The 20,596-nt window shown below is 32.2% G+C and overlaps 1 protein-coding gene and 1 long non-coding RNA gene across 2 annotated transcripts; both read left to right on the plus strand.

The window, feature by feature from the left end:
- Positions 1 to 2,068: 2,068 nt before the first annotated feature.
- On the plus strand, positions 2,069 to 8,450 carry LOC105326733 (uncharacterized). Its single transcript, XM_011426904.4, has 4 exons — positions 2,069 to 2,271; positions 3,839 to 6,825; positions 6,975 to 7,163; positions 7,917 to 8,450. The coding sequence occupies exons 1-4, from the start codon at positions 2,216 to 2,218 to the stop codon at positions 8,381 to 8,383; spliced, it is 3,699 nt and encodes a 1,232-aa protein (XP_011425206.3). The 5' UTR covers positions 2,069 to 2,215; the 3' UTR covers positions 8,384 to 8,450.
- Positions 8,451 to 16,817: 8,367 nt separating this feature from the next.
- On the plus strand, positions 16,818 to 19,187 carry LOC105326731 (uncharacterized). Its single transcript, XR_899915.4, has 3 exons — positions 16,818 to 17,227; positions 18,208 to 18,474; positions 18,587 to 19,187. It is a non-coding gene; the product is annotated as an uncharacterized lncRNA (long non-coding RNA).
- Positions 19,188 to 20,596: the final 1,409 nt, after the last annotated feature.

Consider the following 20,596-nt stretch of genomic DNA (forward strand, 5'->3'; position numbering starts at 1 on the left):
CCAACAAAGTTAATGTACATACATGCATTTTCTTAAAAACCATTTAAAATATACAAGGGAAATCGCACGCTGGCAATTGCAAGATCTATATGTATATGAAATGCCGGGAAATGTACAGAAAATTTTTTGATATCTCCCTCTTTAAAATTTCAAAGTTAAATCGACAAAATGAATGTTTGAAAGCTCAAATTTAGAATTCAATGATGATATTTTCTCTTAAAGTTCTCTCTCTCTCTCTCTCTCTCTCTCTCTCTCTCTCTCTCTCTCTCTCTCTCTCTCTCTCTCTCTCTCTCTCTCTCTCTCTCTCTCTCTCTCTCTCTCTCCTCTCTCTCTACAATACAAGTGTGAATTGAAAATTTAATTATTGGCACAACTAATAGAAAACATTTTCGACAACCATTACACTTAGTTCCGTACGTGCACTCATCTCTTTGTCACCTCATGGCTTGACAGGTATTTCACACAAACGGATCGCATTTAATTCTGAGACAGTGAAATATTCCCTGATCGGATTTCAACATGTTTAATTGATTATAAAAAAAATAATAAGGCCATATGCTACGAAAATTAACATGACGTGTCGGTAAATCTCGTTTTTCAACACGTGCATGAAATGTACGTTATTTCGTCTAATCAATTTACCGATTTTATAACACAAAAATCTGCTGGTTCCTATCACTAGCAGCGCTACTGACGCTAAATGAAGGTTCAAATTGAAACTATTGTAATGAAATTAGGCCTGGAACTCCCTGCGTAGAGTCACATTTCGTTGTTTTAAAACAAGTTTCAAGTTAATTTACGTTTTCACAATTCCAAATCGTGCGAGATGTGCCACCTTTTGTACAAAACCAGAATGTTCATTTACACGTTTTCATACGTAAACGTGAAAAAAGAATACGGCAATAACGTGTATTTTTAATTTATGGTAATTCAAAGATTTCTTGCAAGCCTTTTGTGACGATGGTAAGCCATAGGAAACACATTATTATATAATTTCATTTTAATTATAAAAAGTTTGACTTTTATATTTTAATACACCAGCATTATCAAACAATTAAGGATTAATTTATATTTTTTTAACGTACTGTCCGATATGTAAAACCGCCATATTTCCCGCTTAACAGTCAATATTTTTTTCGAATTTTATTTTTCCCCGGACCTTTTAACTCTATTAAATAAAACAATATTGTTACTATAATCTTTGCTGTGGCTCGCTGGGAGTTGAACCTTAAAATCAATCTAAATACAAGTAAGTATTAATTATTCTATCCCATCTCGCAGACTTGCACATACTGTATATTAATAAAAATAATGATAATAATGCAAATTGATGTATATTCATATAATAAGTACACTAGTACATTTTGAAATACAAGAATATACTAGTAATAAATATCATATATTGTAAGTATATGAACTGAAAAGGCCATCTTGTTTCAACAAATATTTCTGTTCCTGAATTTTTGTAATACATTTTGTGATACATGGTTTTTGAAACGTACTTATGATTTGAGATACGTTTAAACAGTTAATTATACAGGTAAAGCCTTTTATGCCACAGGGGAGATGATCACAGAAACAACGTCCAAGGATTCGACCCCCCTACCCCTAAAGCAGGTGAAGCAGCACTATGAGAGAGATATTAACACTCTTTAATTTTTTGTCACTCCAGTTGTGTTGAACAATATGAAAGTAAAATGTAATCGTATTTATATCGAACAATGATGGCATATCAATACAGAATCATCCATTTTAATTCAGTTCAATAATGAAAGAAATAAAAAATAAATAAGATAATTACTCCCTTTACGATCTAAAATTTCATTTTGTTCTTGAAATTTATTTTGTAATGGTACCATGTAGATAACTGTTTTTATACCAGGTATAAACATTCATTTATTGGAATTAAACATACACTTTTAATTTATCGGTAAATAAACCCTAAACAAAGGAAGAATAAAAAGGAAAGAAAAAGAAAGAAACCCGGATGATATCTACCAGCTGTGACCTCGTATAGATCAATGAAGTTAAATGCACGACATATTGTGCGATTGTTGATTGATTTGTCGATTATACAAACCATTCAAAGAAAACACGAAGAAACCATGCTACGTCATCCGAACTGGACACGTTGCACCCTCGACAGAATCCCCTAGTACTTCTATCACACAAGCCGCTCCGGACCAGGACTAAAAGACCTTCTAATTTGTCGACTATGCAGAAGCTACTCACCACCTTTATAGTAGTTTCAGCGTTGACAGGGATGCATGGGTAAGGTATTACTACACTGTAAACAGTTTTTGTCTGGTTGTGGAGGGTTAAAATTGAGCTGAAGTTTGAAGCTTTCCTGTTCTCAGATATGATATACACTGTTTTCCTACTAAACAGCTAATTCCTTTTGTTTCACGCAGATAAATTGCTCAAAAAAAATAATTCTGCAATGTGTCAAGTGAATTTCAAATGAAAAAGAACGCTATACATACATGTACATTTGATTTGTATATGTAAACTTTACGACGCACTTCGTTGAAAGATACTAAATAAGGAATAAGGAATCATTCTTTGAGTATTATGAGGTGATAATTTTGGTCGGGGCGTGATCAAATCCAATAAAACCCGAAGGGCTTTATGATAGATTTGATCACGCCCCGACCGAAATTATCACCTCATGATATTCAAAGAATGATTCCTTATTACTTATATTTATATATAATTTTTAGCCATCGTACGATTAAATATTCAAATATAAATAAGCATACCCGCTGGGGCCTCAATTTGGCGTCATTTGTATAATGGGTTATATAGTACAAAATCGATACGTAGTGTTATCACAGGCAAAGACACTGGAAAATGTAAATATATGGCCATAACGTGGTTTTTCACTTCATTTATGAACTTCAGTACCTTTCCATTAAACTACTAGTACTAGACGTGGTGCAAAATCATGTGAAAAAAAATGTATAGGGTGGGTGCGCACACTTTCAATTACTTGTATATATGTTACTTTTTCCAAATTCGTATTTTGAACTTAAATACTAGTAGTAATTGATGGATTCATTTACACAATAAAATGGTTTCTTTAGTGATTCATGCGGGATATGAAGGTGGCGAAATTGCAGAAAAAATACATAACCAGCTAACGCTCTACAGTGATCGCTACCTTCATAACCCGCATGAATCGTCAAAGAAGGCATGTTTTTTGTATTCAAATCTAAATTGATAACTAAGTAAAATCCATTAAATTACTGTTAATGTACATCAGTGTGTCAGCTAAAAGAAACAGCCAAATCGTCTCCTATTGGAATTTGAGTCTGACATTATGATTATCTCGTGCAGTCCGTTACTTTTCTTAGGTTTCGACTTTCAGTCTGACTGTTTGTATAGAGCTATGAATTGACTATAAGTTGCAGTAAGAAATAGAGGGAATCTTACTCGGTAGATGTAAATATTTGCCTTTAGTTTAAAAAATGTGCGTGAATAATAACTCGCAAGGGATTACAAGTAATACTTTTCCCTACAGGTTATATAGAGAATTCTGCAAGAAAAGTTAAATCAACGAATTTTTTTCACAGTAATTAGAATATTCTCTTATTTTTTTAAAAGTTTATTTAATACTACAAAACATTATACTAGTATACTATATTGTAAGGGATGCCCAAACTCCTCCACGACAGGATGTTGATATACTAATATGAATATGTGTTCTATAATGATTGCTTCAGTTACAGAGTATTTTGAGTTTTAATATATTTATATTATTTCCATATATATATATATATATATATATATATATATATATATATATATATATATATATATATATATATATATATTACAGAAACAATCCTGAAGAATGTGACATCAGCACTTGGTATTCCAGAGTGTCATCAGAGGGCCTGTTTGACAGGCCAATGAGTATCAAACAAAGAAAAACACACGACACAATAAAGAATATTTTAGCCCAAGGAAGACGTAGGCTTGTTCAATGCCACATCTTGCAGGCATTTGAGAGCGATTTAAAAAGAGTCGGAAATGAGCATCACGTGGAGACCGAAATAAGGAATAATGCTCAAAATGGAGGTCGTCCAGCAAAATTGCCAAAAGAGAAAATGGAAAGTGTTGGACTTACAGCAACCCAGTCAAAGAAAGAGGTGGTAAGGGAAGGGCACACAACGATCATATCAAAAGAAAAACTGGATCATGAACCAACATCGACAAATTCAAACAAAGAGAAGGAAAACAAAGAAAGCCCAACGAGAGAGTCACAAAAGATAGACAAAGATTTAAAGCAGTCAGTGACAATAGAAAATAAAGAAAAATTACGAGAAAAAGAGAAGGAAAACGATCAATCCATTGTACAGGAAGATGGTGATTCAAACGTTGATGGCACTAAACAAATACAATCCCCAATGCACAATAATGAGTTAGATATGAACAACAATTCCGGGTCTACCACAAAAGACGAAGAAATTACACTGGCAAATAACAGCGAGGAAGACGAAACAGAAATCGACGACGACGAAGAAGAGGAAAGAAATGGCGGGGATCTAGAAAACGACGACAGACAAAGGGATGACGACGAAGACAACGAGAAATATAACGAAGAAACCAACACAGCTCCAAATAGCTATTCATCCTCTTCAGAGTTTGGTAGTCGGGGTAAAACTGATAAGCCTGCTAATAGAAACAACGAGACAAAGAATGACACACTTCCAAACGAAAGAATTTGCAAAAGATTCACTTGGAGCTTACAGCGTCATCTGGTTTTAAAAACCTCGCCAATGGAGGAAGGATATACTCAAAACCAACGGTTAATCGGACACAGTTGCCAGGCGTCCTACGTCATCTCGCCTACGTACTGCGGATTACGAAAGAGAGATTTATTAGAAAATGATTTGAGGCAAAATGTGACAATTGTAAAACCAAATCAGAACGGCCTCACAAGGAATGAAGACAAAGTATCAACAGAGTTCATAACAAAAGTATCGACAGAAAAATTCAACGTTATACCTAATGTTCAGATGGAACAAACGGAAAAGAAAGAATGGAAAGGAAACGATGTAGCATCTGTAGATGACAGAAATGCAAATGCAAAATATACTACATTTAAAAGGACCGTCCTCGATGACAATTTGTCAAATAGTCAAAAAGATACAATAAAATCTATAGAAAATCTTAAATTAGAAGAGACATCAAATATAGAAGAACTTAAACTTTTAGTTTCATCAAAAACAGAGGAATACACAAAGAAGATACACTCTCTGGAGCTTAATCTGATTAAACTAGAAAATCAAATGTTGATGGAGAAACTTAACAAAGAAAACCACTCAAGCACTATAGCAAGGTTAGAAAATGGCATACTTCGGTTAGAAAATGAACTTTTAAGAATGAGGCAAAACTTTCATCACATGAAAATTGATAATGATGAACTGAAGAAAACGCAACGCAAATACCTTGAACTTGGCCACATTTCTGAAAACCATTCTTTACAAAGACAAAACAACCGCGATGAAATGTTGTTAGAACAACAAAAAACGATAAGCATGCTTTCAGAAAAACTACAGAATCAGTCCGACATTATATTGCGTCTAAAGAATAGATCAGAACACATTGATGATCAAAATAGGATACTACACTCTTTGATCATAAATCAAACTACTTTGGTTTCACAGATCATGGCCAAAGTACAAACATTAACAGAGCAGTCTCTTCAACATCAGCAAGAAGCAAATGAGATGAAAGAGCAACTTAAATATGGACTAGCAAATGTAGAAGCAATGAAAAATGATCAAGGTAGACAACAGGAAAAAGAATCGACCATAGATTCAAACCAACTCACTGTAGAAGACCTGTCACAACATCTGCTTCAACAGTTAGACGACTTAGTGTCAGATAAGAAATTAGAAGGTGCAGAAAATGTTCATGCTATATCTACTTCCGAAGAAGGTGTGGAAGACGAAGTGGATGAACAATTGAAACAATATTTACATTTTGCATCCGTTTCTCACTTATTAAAACCAGGCCATTGGTGCGATTCTCGTGTGCATTGTTACAACGGAATCATCACTTTGTCCGATTGTATTCCATACTCTTTTGTGATTTATTCTATATGTGAGGTTCAGAGTGAAAGACATGGCAATGAAAAAGATGATCAGGACAATATACATATATTAGAACATAAGAAACAAACAACAGATAAAGACACTATACATATGTTAAGAAATAGTGAACAAACCACAGAAAAACAAACGTCAAAAGAAATAAACGAATCAGGTTCCTCCCAAAACCTTTTACCACCTAACCCTGATGACGGCTCACACTTTAGACATGAAAAGTTTGCGAATGCTTTGAATTCTGATGAAGTGAACATAGAAATGAAATCCAATGATACTGAACAAATCGCTGAAGTAAAAACAAAGGACCAACATGTTAACAACTTGATGATCAAAACAAAAGAAATTGTCGAGGAAAACACTGTTCAAAATGTAAAAGATATAAACATAGCTATTAAAGAGGAAATGGACTTAAGTATAGAAAATAACACAAAAATTGGAAATGTAAAAGCCAAACATATAAAAAGTTCTTTCAAACAAGAGTCAATGATAAAATCAGATGGAAATGAAAGTGGAAGTATCGATTATAAAAATGAAAAAGAGAACGATATAATTGGGATTGAAGAAAAGCACCAAACATTAAAATCAGAGAAAAGTAGCCTAAAGAGCGATGATAAAAAAGAAATAGATATGAAACCAAAATTAGGTAGAACAAACTCTGCTCCTCGTAAACCTGTAAGATATGCTTCAAATGGACAGAGCGACCCAAAAGGTTTGTATTGTGTAACGTTATCAGTTTTGCTATGACTTGACAAAACTAATATTTAAATCAATCAATAAATCAATTGATAAATTGTAATCACGATAATTACAATAAATTCTTATGGAAACCGATTGACAATCAGTTTTGGTTCATTTCAGACTGTTACGACTATTTCCTGAAAGGAAACTCAAGAAATGGGGTATATAAGGTTCGTCCATATGGTACTAACCGACTTGTACAAGTTTACTGCGATATGAAGAATGGAGGATGGACATTGATTCAGAAACGACAAGATGGAACTACGAATTTCTTTCGTGATTGGGAGGATTACAAAGAGGGCTTTGGAGGTACATTGTATTTCTTTGTAAGAACAATATTTGAACGAAACAAAATAATTGAAATAACTTGTAAATGACCCATGAAGCTATAGAATTAAATAATACATGTATAAGGTTTTTAATCAATCATTTTTAAAGTGCTAAGCATAGCTCAGCGCTTTATTGTCGTTAGACGTCAGCTTCTGGTGCATCGAATACCCCCCCCCCCCCCCCCCCCCCAATGAGCAGAAATAGACATCACTTAAACTGGTTAGAGAACCATTTTCAAAGGTTTACGCACATAGTGGTATTGTTGTTTGGACTATTGTGAATCTAAGGCGCGGGGCTTACGTACATCACTGCAGGGGCTGCCACGAAGTGATAAGGAAATACTAGTTTATACCGCATACCAAAGATGAACTATAGAAAAATCAAATCGATTTTTTTCACTAAGCTTGCACAAAGTTAATTTCTTTTAGAACCAAACTAGGTTAGCGCTTTTCAGTACTATCAGTACTTTGATTGAGTATTTGACTTTGTCTGCATAATAACCATCTACCTTACAAACATATATTTGTTCGGAAAACATTCGATCAGGAGAACCATATATTTTTTGAATGAATTAATATATTCTGTAGGATGTTATTTGACCATTTTCTCTGTGCCCAAGAAGCCAGAAATATATATTACTAACAAACATAAAAAGTATTCATTTAAATGATATAGTAAGAGAATAGATTCAAAATGAGTTTTGCAGAATATACTAGTACTATTATATTTCAGGCGTCTATGGAGAGCACTGGCTTGGGAACAGCTTGATTCATAGACTTACAAATCAAGATCATTACATTCTCAGAATTGAAATGATGGACTGGGATAAAAATAAACGGTTTGCTGAATATACAAAATTTATTGTGGACCATGAAGATGAAGGATATAAATTACATGTTGGTGGATATAAGGGAGATGCTGGTGACGGCATGATTAAGCATAACAATCAGAAGTTCTCTACTAGAGACGTTGACAATGACCAAGTTGTTAAGGAATTCGGAGGAAGTTGCGCGAAGAGATTTCACGCAGCTTGGTGGTATTATAAGTGTTATCAAAGCAACTTGAACGGAAAATACTACAGAAATGGAAAAGTTGACGATAAAAAATTTGATGGTGTTGCTTGGAAGCCATGGACAGGAGCCAATTACTCCCTAAAGGAAGTTGAAATGAAAATTAGACCAATATCTAATGAAAATTAGAATAAAATGATTCATTATTTTGTTTTGATACATTTTTAAGTAATTCACCCCATCAGTATTGACTATATTTGTTTAAACGAAAACAACTCGTTTCTCACATCCGAAAGCAAATGACAAAGTGAAAATATACCGTATCTGAATTAAGTGATTGGTGTCATGAACATGTACTAAGTTGAACTGGAACAATAGCTGAGTTATACAAATTGCGCCAAATTGTTCCTGGTTTTTTTTTTAAAAATATAATAATGAAATAATTGCTTGAATTGATAACAGGAATTTATTTAATATTAACACGAGAATAACTGGTTTTAAACAAGGGTATTCTAGATTATATTGATACATGTAATTGCTTTTTATTTATGTGTTCTATACTATTACGCATGCATATTTACCTTAAACAAAACACATGCAGGGCTCGCGAAGATTCTCCTGGACACGTTTGTTGATAAAAATATGTCTTTTCTACTTATCCCAGGTAATTATAATTGTTCAAATTTTTTTAATAATCACAATCATTATTTTGTAAGCATGTATTTTTCGTGTTTATCGTAGGATTTGCTACAACCTAAACTCATTTTTGTAAATGACGTCCCTTGAGGGGTTATTTGACATACCCGGTGTTTATGTCTGTTCATTTTAAAATGAACCGAAATTGGTAAAACATTTATAAATTATCGAGTAAGGGAGGGTGTGTTCCGTTTAGAACGTCCCTTTAACCTCGTATACCATGATGACCGTAGTCGGACGAAGATTTTGTAGTTTTCAGCACGTGTCAATTACTGTCAATCAAAGTTAAAGTGGTACTAATAAACGATTAAAGATTATTCCGGTTTGTACGAACCTTAAATTTCCGGAAGCTCATAATTACGTTACTCAAGTATGTAAAAGAGATTTTTATGTATTTTAACTTTTACAATCACCGTTATTTCTTATTTCCTAACGATAAAATAGGTAAATCTGAAGTTATTCACACATGTGTTTTCAGCTGTACTGCCTCATTAGCCTTTAATCTTAGTAAATGTATATCTTTTTAATATTTCATTTATAGGGATAGTCAATACAATGTCAAGGCCCTTGCTCGTGCTATATACCATGACGAAGTCTTTTACGAATTATAAATTGATATGCAAGTCTAAGCAATACGGTGTTCTTTTTGATGTTTTAAACCAATAATTGTGCCAGTATTTGTACTTTTTTTTTTAAAGATTTTTTTATTTCTACATACACGAAGAAAAAAAATTGAAGTGAATGTGGATAACTTAAGAAAATCATTGATGACTGCTTAACAATGTCATTAAATACTTCACAGTAATAACCGTTAGATACTAAACATTTTAAACAATTGTGCAAAATATTTAAAGAAATGTAATAATATTGGGGATGAATACCAAAATAAACACCTATCTAGCCCCTTGAGAAAATCGTTACAGATCATTACAAGGGGCTGTTGTATTTTATAATATTATTGAATTATTGTGTAGTGTACCATAGCTTGGCGTGTTTTCTATTGTTAAAAGTGTGGGTTATCTGTACATACCCCACGTTTTTGTTTTAAAACTACGTCCACTATCTTAGGTAAAAAAATAAATAAATGTTCTTACACGTCCATAATACTGTTCATAATAAGAGATTCCTCCCGGTCAAAATTTCCAAAAACTCAACATAGATGAGTTCGTCGAATTAATCTCATTTGGAGCTCGAGACAAAACAATATCGGTATTGGCCGTGTCAGAATGACACTATTTTGATATTCTTCTCCATGTATGCGAACAAGTGAATAAACGCGTGTAAGATGAAATAGGGATATAATGTAGAAAGGTTTTTAAAGAAAGTCAATCACGTGATAGGAACGCACGCGTTTGAATAGTAAACTTTTTTTGTGGACATAATGAATGGCGGTGCCCAGTCGGATTAAGTACATTTATCATTCACGGTTTCACGACATTATTTCTCAAATAGTTTTTTTTTTGGCATATTGAATATTGCATATAGAATGAAATAAGATTTCCGCTAATTTAACATCGAACTAATGCAGAATTATTTGAGTATAATAATGAGGAAGAAATAAAATTCCTTTCTTTATCACGCACATTAAAAAAATCTGAAATTTACACAAGCGACTGGTTTTGTTTAGGTCGGAATAGTGTACAGGTAAGGGGAGGGAGAGAACAAAAGAAATCAATTACAGGTGATCTATAGTTATGTTAATTTAATAAACTATGAGACTCAAAAGAGGGAATAATTAAATTATATGCATTATTTATCTATTATAAACATTTTTTTAGTTAATAAAAATCACGTTGAAATCATCTGTTTAGTGATTCTTTTAATTTAATTTCATTAATTTATTTACTTTTTCAATTTGAAATATCTTTTTAAGTGACCAATGTCTTAAACCCTTTTTTAAAATCTTATTTTAATGAAAGTTTATCAATGTAGAATCGGAAACATTTTTAGCTCATTTGAACAGAAAATTCATGTGAGCTTTTCTGATCACTTTTTGTCTGGCGTCTGCCCGCCCACCCGCCCGCCTGTTTGTCTGTAAGTGTTTTTGTTTTTTGTTTTACATTTTCGACTTCTTTCCGATAGCCACTGGGCCAATTTTAATCAAACTTGGGAGAAAGTATCATTGGGTAAAGGGGATTCAAGTCAAGTCGTTTAACGAGGCCGAGTACAGAACGAGTACGCACGCTTTCGCGCAGCGTTTCATTTGTATTGTGACGTCATCTTTTTGCTTTGTTGACGCCATGGCGTAATAGTTTCAACTGCAGATATTCAGCGTAATTTGTTGAAAATAGTTCGTTTGATGCGTAAAATTGATATTATATTGTGGATTAAACATAAAAGTCTCGAAGTATAAGCTATATTTTGGCTCGGGTTGAAAACGTGAAGAGGGTTCAGCAAGCCTAGCCCTCTGTCACGTTTTCTTAACCCACCTAAATATAGCTTAATTCATATATTTCAAAACAGTAACCATGTATTTTATATTAATGACCTTAAATATGTGATGTTTTATATTTATTTATTACTAAAATATGTCTAAATGTTTTAATATTACTATAAAGATCACCATTTTCGTCTTTATCAAATAAAAAATAGCCATTATCTGACAAACTGGGAAATTGAGCATACAAAAAACAACTTTGATAAGATCCCTTGAACAAACCAGGAGGTAAAAGGTTTTTTTTATTTGACCATTTGATGCCTTTTAGCAATAACTTTAATATGTAGATCAAAAAAAGAAATCCCTAGGGCAGAAGAAAATTGTAAAAAATGTGCAAAATTGATACATTTCAAGCAAAATCCCATAGGGTCCTATGTTAAAAATTAACAAACTTTGAGATGACCCCTTTAAAAAACGGTGTGGTAAATGTCTTATTTTTTTTATCTTAAAATAATAATTATATCAGTAGAAATTCGTGTAAAAAATTTCATTCCAAAGTCTAGGGCAGAAAAAATTAGACCCGGCCTCATTAAATGGAGGACCACGCCAAGGGGAGATAATTAGATAACAAAAAATTGTTGATATTTTTCAAAATTCTTCTTCTCAAAAACCAAATGGCAAGAAAAGCTGAAATTTGCAATTGTGTGGAAGCATCCTCATATAGTGTACAATCAAGTTTGTTCAAATCATCGTCCCCAGGGGTAAGTTGGAGCCACAATGGGGGAGGGTCACATTTTGTACGTTATTTAAATCATAGAAATACTTCACAGCTTTCATAACTGATCGAGGAACGACTCACTGTATGCATTGATTATCAATATATACATTGTACACATACATATACAAACATACAACCCACAACGCCTAAAAAATATAATATCCATCAATAAAACGTATGTAATAATTATGGATATCTCCACAATATTTTCAGATGGATAGGGTTATAATTTGGCTGGTGTAAGAGTTTTTGTTTTCCATTTTAATCTCATAGAGTAAACAACAATGAAAACATGTCTTAATATTGATTCAGTCGGGAAGTTTATCTTTGTTTCCACTTCTTGGATAGAACTAACTTTCTATTCTGTCTAAATGATCAACATATTTCTAGTACTCTTTTGTTTGAATGCGTTTCAAACACACACACACACACACACACACACACACACACACACACCCACCCACCCACCCACATATATATATAGATAAAAATTAAATAAGAAAACACGAAAAACGTTCAATATAGCTTAAGGATGACGTTTACTCAGAATGAAAAAAAATTCCACTGATGATAAAGAAACCTCATCTATTGTATGTTATAGACCTTTGATTGTAGTATAATTTTTCACTTTCAAAAAAGTAGGTCAATGACCTACTTTTTGAGTAAATGGCCATTGAATATTTTTTGAAAAATCAAGAAAAATCCCATAAAATTTTACACTACAATTGAAATTTTCTTAATTATAAATATATTTCAAATAATAAAACACTTTAAAAAATGTAATACATTTTATGAATGGCAGTGGCACTAAATAGGTACAAAACATTAGATTTCAGCTACAATTCGAAAAAATATTCCAGTCCGAATTTCCTCTATCAGTTTTCAAATTCCTACCCATTTTTGATCTAAGTTTACAAAAAATTGAATGATGATAATACAAAAACATTTATAGCTTTGAACTACTTATATTGACCTTATTCTGTTGGCATAACATTTATATGAGGTCAATGATCAAAATTTTGAGATATGGTGTCTTTTATCGTTTTTAAGCATTTTTTTAATATTTTCGCAATTCGTGCCATACAATTATTTTAATGAATAAGTGAGGTAAAACCAGCAGAAAATATGAAAAATTATATAGACTAAAATATAAAATCTTAACTTTCGATATGAGACTACTACCAAAAATGTTTTAGCGGAAAACAAAATCTGCAAAATTTAGTCCGAATTTCCTCTGTTTGGCTAAAAGTCTATTTTTGTTGGAGCCTAATTCCGTGATAAAGTAAAAATATCAAATGTTTTGTCAATAATAATTCATTTTATTAATACTTTTTTTGTTTCGAACAAATTTTACTCATTACATTGAACTTTATAACAATCCGAATTTGAGAACTCAAACCCTCAGTAAACAACACCCTTAAGCGCTTTCATTTTAAAATCTTCAGAAGCTATATAATGGTAACATAGTAACGTGACGTCAAAAAACTTGAACGTTGAACGGCAATGTCTATTATGACGTCATAGCTAGATTTAGCGGAAAAAAAATATAATTTGCAACATAGTAGATAACATACAATTCAATACATTATTATTACAAACAGTTCAATTTGGGTTTAAAAATACGGATGAAATGTTTTTCTTTTTCTCTTCTTTGTACATTACTGTCACTCAACAGTTTGTAAAATGGAAATATTTTAAACTGTTTATTGCCGCAAGTGTCCAAATGCTCACTTAACGGTATCTGTCGATATCCCGGGGTGTTTATGTGTTGTTTGTGTACACGCACACGGGCCCGAAGTGGATTGCTTGTTTCCCCAATATAGTACTCGTTGCAGCCTGGACATGTTATAACATATTATACATTCTTAGTGTCACATGACATGTCCATCTTTACGATGAATTCTTTTCCGCTGAAGTCGTACTTAGATCCCTCTGTAATATGGTCACAGGTCCCGCATCGTGGGTTTCTACACTTAGTAACTGTGTGTTTAGTATCAAAATGGGAAGTGCACAATATTCGTTTTAGATTTTTAGGCTGACGTCTGCTGTTAATGAAGTTCACATCTTTGTAAATTTCTTTCGTGGATTGGTCGTTGATGAGGAAATTATTAAACTGATGAATTATTGGCGTAATGTTCATATTTCTTGGATTAAAAGTATGTACAAATGGAATAATATCAATGGTTTTTTCCGGATGTTTACTGGCTAATAATTCCGATCTATCATACGTCCTGGCTTTACGAATTCCGTCGTCAATGAGACCTTCAGGATAACCTTGGTTAGTGAGGTAATGTTTGAGTTCCCCGAGGCGTATGTCTTGGGTGTTTTCATCGCTCACAATGGTACAAATACGTCGAGCTAAATTATATGGAATAGCAGTTTTAGTATGATGAGGGTGACACGAATTAAAATGAAGATATTGATGTGTGTCAGTTGTTTTGTAGTATATATCAGTAAAAAGTTTTGAATTCTTCTTTATAACCAGAACGTCCAAAAATGGTAATTTGGTGTCACTACTTTCTAAAGTAAATTTGATGTTGGGATCAAGGTTGTTCACAAGTTGATGAAATATCTTTAAATTTTCGTCACTATTATTCCATAAAATAAAGCAATCGTCTAAAAATCGTTTCCAACTAGATTTAATAGATCTCGCTTCTTCTTCTCCCCAGAGTGAAAGTATTTGTTCGTGTAGCTTTTCTTCAAGGTATCCAAGAGTAAGAGTGGCGAATGTTGGTGCCACCTTTGTCCCCATTGCTGTACCTTTCACTTGTAAATAATGATTTTTTCCGAATGCAAAGGTGTTGTTTTGAAGTATTATATGTAATCCTTCGAGTATAAATTCTTTTGTAAAGCGATCTTGTAGAATTTCAGGATGCTTGTTGATCCAATAGCTCACCGCTTTTATTCCAAGCTCTGTTGGTATATTAGAATATAAACTGACCACGTCAAATGACACAAGATTTGCGGTCTGTTGAACACTTTCAGGCAATTGGTTTATAAAATTCACATCATCCTTAATAAAACTGGGAACTTTTTCACAGTAGGGTTTTAGTAAAATATCAATCAAATGACTTAATCTTTGGGTGGATGAATTAGGTCCTCCTACTATAGGTCTAAATGAGAGGTCTTCTGGATTTAGGCAGCAAATATATTCTCCAGTCTGGGTTTCTACAGCATTTTTTATTTGTAATGATTTATGCACTTTTGGTAATCCGTAGAATTGACTTTCTCGGGCATCAAAGTTAATAAGATAGTCTCTCTCCTTTGTAGTGATATTTGACAAATTTTCATTCACAAATTGTTTTATTTTTGACAGAGTTTTTTTCTCTTGGTTTTCTTCAACGTGTTTATAATATACTGGGTCATTAAGCATATCTAATATTTTAACTTCATAATATGCCTTATTCATTACAACAACTCCGCCTCCTTTGTCGGCCTCTTTGATAACAATGCTGTCATCATCACATAAATATTTTAAGGCTTGTTCCTCTTTTTTCGATAGATTTGACTTTGTTTGTCTTGGAACGTTAGAAATTTGGAAATTATCAAGAGTATTACACACTGTATCTAAAGTTTGATTTCTACCCCGTTTTGGATTAAAATCTGACTTGTTTCTGACGAGATCCTGTTCTTGTTCCTCATTTAGATTTTGTGTAGAATCGTCATCATCCTCGTTAAAATATTCCTTTAGTCGAAGTTTTCGTGTATATTCCTTAATATCCATTTTAAGTTGTTCGTTATTCATACGGGGAGTTGGTGTATATTTCAAACCTTTTGATAATAATTTTATTTCAGTTTCATTCAATACTCTGTTCGAGAGGTTGAACACTTTAGGATTATGTTGCATTGGTTGCTGTGTGATATTAGCTTCACGAGCATCTAACACATCTGTGTCCGTTGTTGGCGTTTCCTTGGTATGTATCTTTGCCCTCGATTGGGCTTGCCTCCTCCTAAAAAATGATGTTGTACTCCACGTCCAATAAAGGTTGTTTTCCCATCTCTGTAGATGTTTGATGGTCTGTGCCGTTTAGGTCTTTGGCCATAATGGTTTTGATTTATTCTCCTGCGGCAATCCGTTTGTTGATTTTTTAGTTTATCGTTGTCAACTCTCTGATTCCTGTATAGCGTCTGTCTGGCGTATTGTTGTTCTCGCCCTTGTCTATTGGATGTTGAGGAATTTCCATGTTTTTTACTATTGTTGGTTACAGGAGAAGTGGTTTCCGTTTGTTCAGCATTCTCAGAATCCATACCCACTACAGAGGCATAGCTTGCATTTAGGTTTTGCTTTGTTGTTTGTTTATGTGAGCCTGTAGTCGGTTTTGGTTTCTTAGAAGTCGGCTGTATATGTGGTTGTTTAACATTATCTTTATATATATATATATATATATATATATATATATATTTATATTTATTTATATATATATATATATATATATATATATATATATATATATATATATATATATATATATATATATATATATATATATATATATATATATCTGTGTGTGTGTGTGTGTGTGTGTGTGAGTGATTAAATACACATATATAATAATCTTTAAAACAAAAGTATTGAAATTTTTTTTTTGATGATATACCGGTATTCATCCCACTGAGATTTTAAAGTTCCAATGAATATCCCCCCCCCAAAAAAAAAAAATCTTCCTAATAAAATTACTCAAGATATCCGGTAATCTAGTCCGCTGTTCTCCTTTCTACAAATATCAGACACCACTTCACAGAACAACAGGCATAAACATATACATGTATTACTGAATATCAAGAAATTTATTTTTTAAACAGATTTTTGAAAACTTTCGTTTTATCAATTTTACATCTAAAATGTTTTGAGAAGCAATGTTTCATCTCAGTTCTATAAAAATCTATGGTGCTTACAGTCATTGAAATTTTTTACTTTAAGAGCGACAAGCAGAAAAATCAATTCACCTTTTCAAAAGATTAGAAAAAAAGACGATTGCAATACTACTCTACGTGTTAATATGTCATAATGTTATTTCACCCAACCGTATTTCCTGAATAATACAACACTATATAAACTGCATCTAATATTTGCTCCGGTGTTTGACTGACAATAGTTTCCTCTGAAGGATGCCCTCTTCTAATAAATACCAAGGTCTGGTGAAATTGGGTGTTTCACTGATAACTATATCATTTACCTTTGGTAAGTAAAAAATACATTTTCTTATGATAGCTTCATATACAGGTTGTGAATTGTTTTACAATGTTATGATTTTTCAAGTTTGGTAGAACAAAATATATAGTAAAATTGTTTTTTTTTTCTATTCGAATAAAAAATGAAAATAGATAAATAACTTTATAAATATATTAAAAATGAAAGGTGCTCATTGCTTCCTTATTTATAAAATTTTCTGTTGGCTTTCATCACAGTACAGCTTGTTTTAAAATGCTTTACCTTGTAAATAATAGTTAACATGGCTAAATTTATTCATGGTATTTTCAATTATACATCTAAAAAAATGTATAAATTTTTACACTAGTTTAAAGTATATTTTGAAAATTTTATATAATTCCAATTACATTTAAACTATAGATATTTCATTTTTTAAACAAACTTATCATTTTCACATTGAGACTGACAATGAGGCTGATCCTTCTAACATAAGTAATATCCTTAATTTGTAAAACATAATTATCATCGTGTGCTCATATACGGTCTCGTCACATACTGTAGATTTTTTAATTACGTAAATGCGAGAAATCAATATCCGTGGGAAATCGCAGGAAGCAAATCGCGTATTTAAATATTTTGCTTTTAATTTTCGGACAGATATAAGCTATAAATGAAACTATGATAAAATATTTTCGTTTGCGATTTTACATTGCCATTTGATGCAACACGGTTGAATCGCTGAATAAAGTACTCGCATAAAACATTTTCGTTTGCGATTTTATATTATTGCCATTTGGTGCAAAACGGTTGAATCGCTGAATTAATTAAGTACTCGCGTAAAATAAGGAATCTACAGTTAAATGCAAGAGTACATATCAAAATGGAAAATAATAATTATGAAAACGATACAAATATTAATAGATAACGTGGTCGTAGTCTTATTCAGATTCTTTGTCATGCATGTATAGTGTAAAATTCAGAGACCAAATAAAAATTTCTTTCATTTTTAGGTCTGAATTGCTCACAGTGCATAAATATGAGAAATATACAGATATTGAAAAATACAATTAAGGGTCTTGATATTGCTGTTGACTCATGGCAGTTACCAAGATCCTTGCTATGCGAGTCTGCAAAAAATGGAGAAACTGTAGATGGCGTGTCTGTTGTCGAATGCCAAAACAGTTCTTCAGGTAGTTCCAAAGAATTTAGGTGTGTTCATTACGATGGAGTACTCGATACGTTAATCAGCTTGGACCAAGGAATCACTTCAGGAGAAAGTAATAATATTTTGATAAAAATCTGCTTCAATTTTCTTGATCTTTGAGATTAAAAAGTCGGAAATGTAATCATTGTATTAAAAAGAAACTAATATGATTTTTTTTTCCACAGTGAAAATCCGCTTCGATGGAACATACAGAGATTGTATTCTTGAATATGTCAGTTCAGGTGGCTCCTGTACAAATCAAAATTTTACTGTTCCAAAAGAAAGCAAACTGAGTTTAGTAGCTTTATCATCGTTAGAATTGCTGATAGACACAAACAACGCTATCGTCGATTTTAATGGTACGAAATGTGTATCGAATGTAAATGGAAATTTTGATACTGTCAGAATTACTGAATCTAACGCTACAATGTCGGAAAGTAGTATTCTTGTCCTTGTCTTACTTTTTTTTATTTGTCAAGTTGTTTAAAGCCAATCTATAGAACTTTGATATGTGCCTTTCCTGTGCTGAAAACAAAACATTTTAATTGTTGTAATGTTAACGCCTTCATCGAATTTACGTTGTTTGTAAAATATAATATGCATATCAAACTAACAATTTGTACATTACTCGTTTATTAGGAAAACTTTCCGATTATTGACATATTTTTTTCTTCAAAATATTTATCAGTTATGTTAATGTAATCTATGTATTTTTGTTGGAGAAAAAATGTATTATGCTTGTACTAAAATTATCGGCCATTTGTTCATTTCTTGACATTAAAACATCACCAAACAATCATTGTATATTTAATTTATTTCGTCCAAATTATTGCAAGTTTTTGGTTTATCTGCATAATTTAAGTCAGTTTCAATGATTTATTTGATAAACACAAATAGCAGAGTTTCAGTACATGGGGAAAGATTTAGAAAATTTCTGTCTAAGATTACAGATTTGGAACTGCTTATCCGTTAACACTATAAATGCAATAAGAATAAATATTAAAGTTAATTATTCATAATCTGAATGGGCAATGACCGCTCAAAATGAGGAATCCAAGAAATCGTGTGCTGCATAAGAAATTCTGTTCACGATACATGTATACGTACAGTCAAAATATACATATTCAACAAAGTTTATTAAGATTACTAGTAAGCTAAGTTAAAAATCCGGTTGCTGCAAGTTTTATGATAAACAATTATTTAAGAGTTTATGCAACATAACTTGCTTACAGCTAACATCATATTAAATCTTCACTTCATTCGGGTATAGGGCATGTGTCATTACATCTAGGGACAGACCAATTTGGCCTATAATGCTACTTTACAACTTACACTCACTGTCAATTTAATGGGGCATGGTCACGATTTTGGTCAAATAGAAATGAAGTATTTTTATTATTTACAATGCTTTAGGAATGTATTTCTAATAATCAAGTGAAAATTTAAAGTCAGAAGTAGAATGGGCAAGATAGATGGGTCACAACTCTTTGTCATGTAAACAAGGCTCGTGCCCTGTTTTTGTTTACATAGGGTCAATGCACCAGCAAAAAATCTATTTTTAAGCTGATTTGTCTAATCTTCTTTATCATTTTAAGAATATTTAAACAGTTTCTTACGTGAAACACATTCATTTTAAGTCTAAAAATGGATTTTTCCCTTCAACATTAAACATAACAAAGGCTTTCTTTACATAACAAAGAATTGTAAGCTCCGTAACTCGCTTAAAACTCAACAAATTATTCTATAAAATGTATCTTGCACATAGTACTCGCAAGAACTGAATACAATAACACAGTTATACATGTACATCAATGTTTATATCTTTTCAGTAATTTCTGTTATTACAAATACATTTTATTAATAATTTTATTCATATCTAGGTTGTTATTTCACATGAATCATATCTAATATTACTAACTTTGCAGTATAGGTATTCTTTATTTCTATCCTATATTTGTAAAAACGTCATTAAATACAGTTCTTAATTTGCAAAGTGTGGTTGTTAAAAACATGTGAAATAGTTCAGCCATATACAAATCCATATACAAATTCTTACTTGTGTGCAAGGCCAAAAAAAAAACGACAACCAACAGACCAGTTGACTTCATTTAAAAAAAAAAGTTTGCCATTAAAAAGAGGTTGTGCTGTTTATTTCCAAACATTGTAAATTTATGTCTTTTAGGTAAATCTTTTAA

This window comes from Magallana gigas, chromosome 6, assembly GCF_963853765.1.
Source record: "Magallana gigas chromosome 6, xbMagGiga1.1, whole genome shotgun sequence".
NCBI classification, from domain to species: domain Eukaryota; kingdom Metazoa; phylum Mollusca; class Bivalvia; order Ostreida; family Ostreidae; genus Magallana; species Magallana gigas.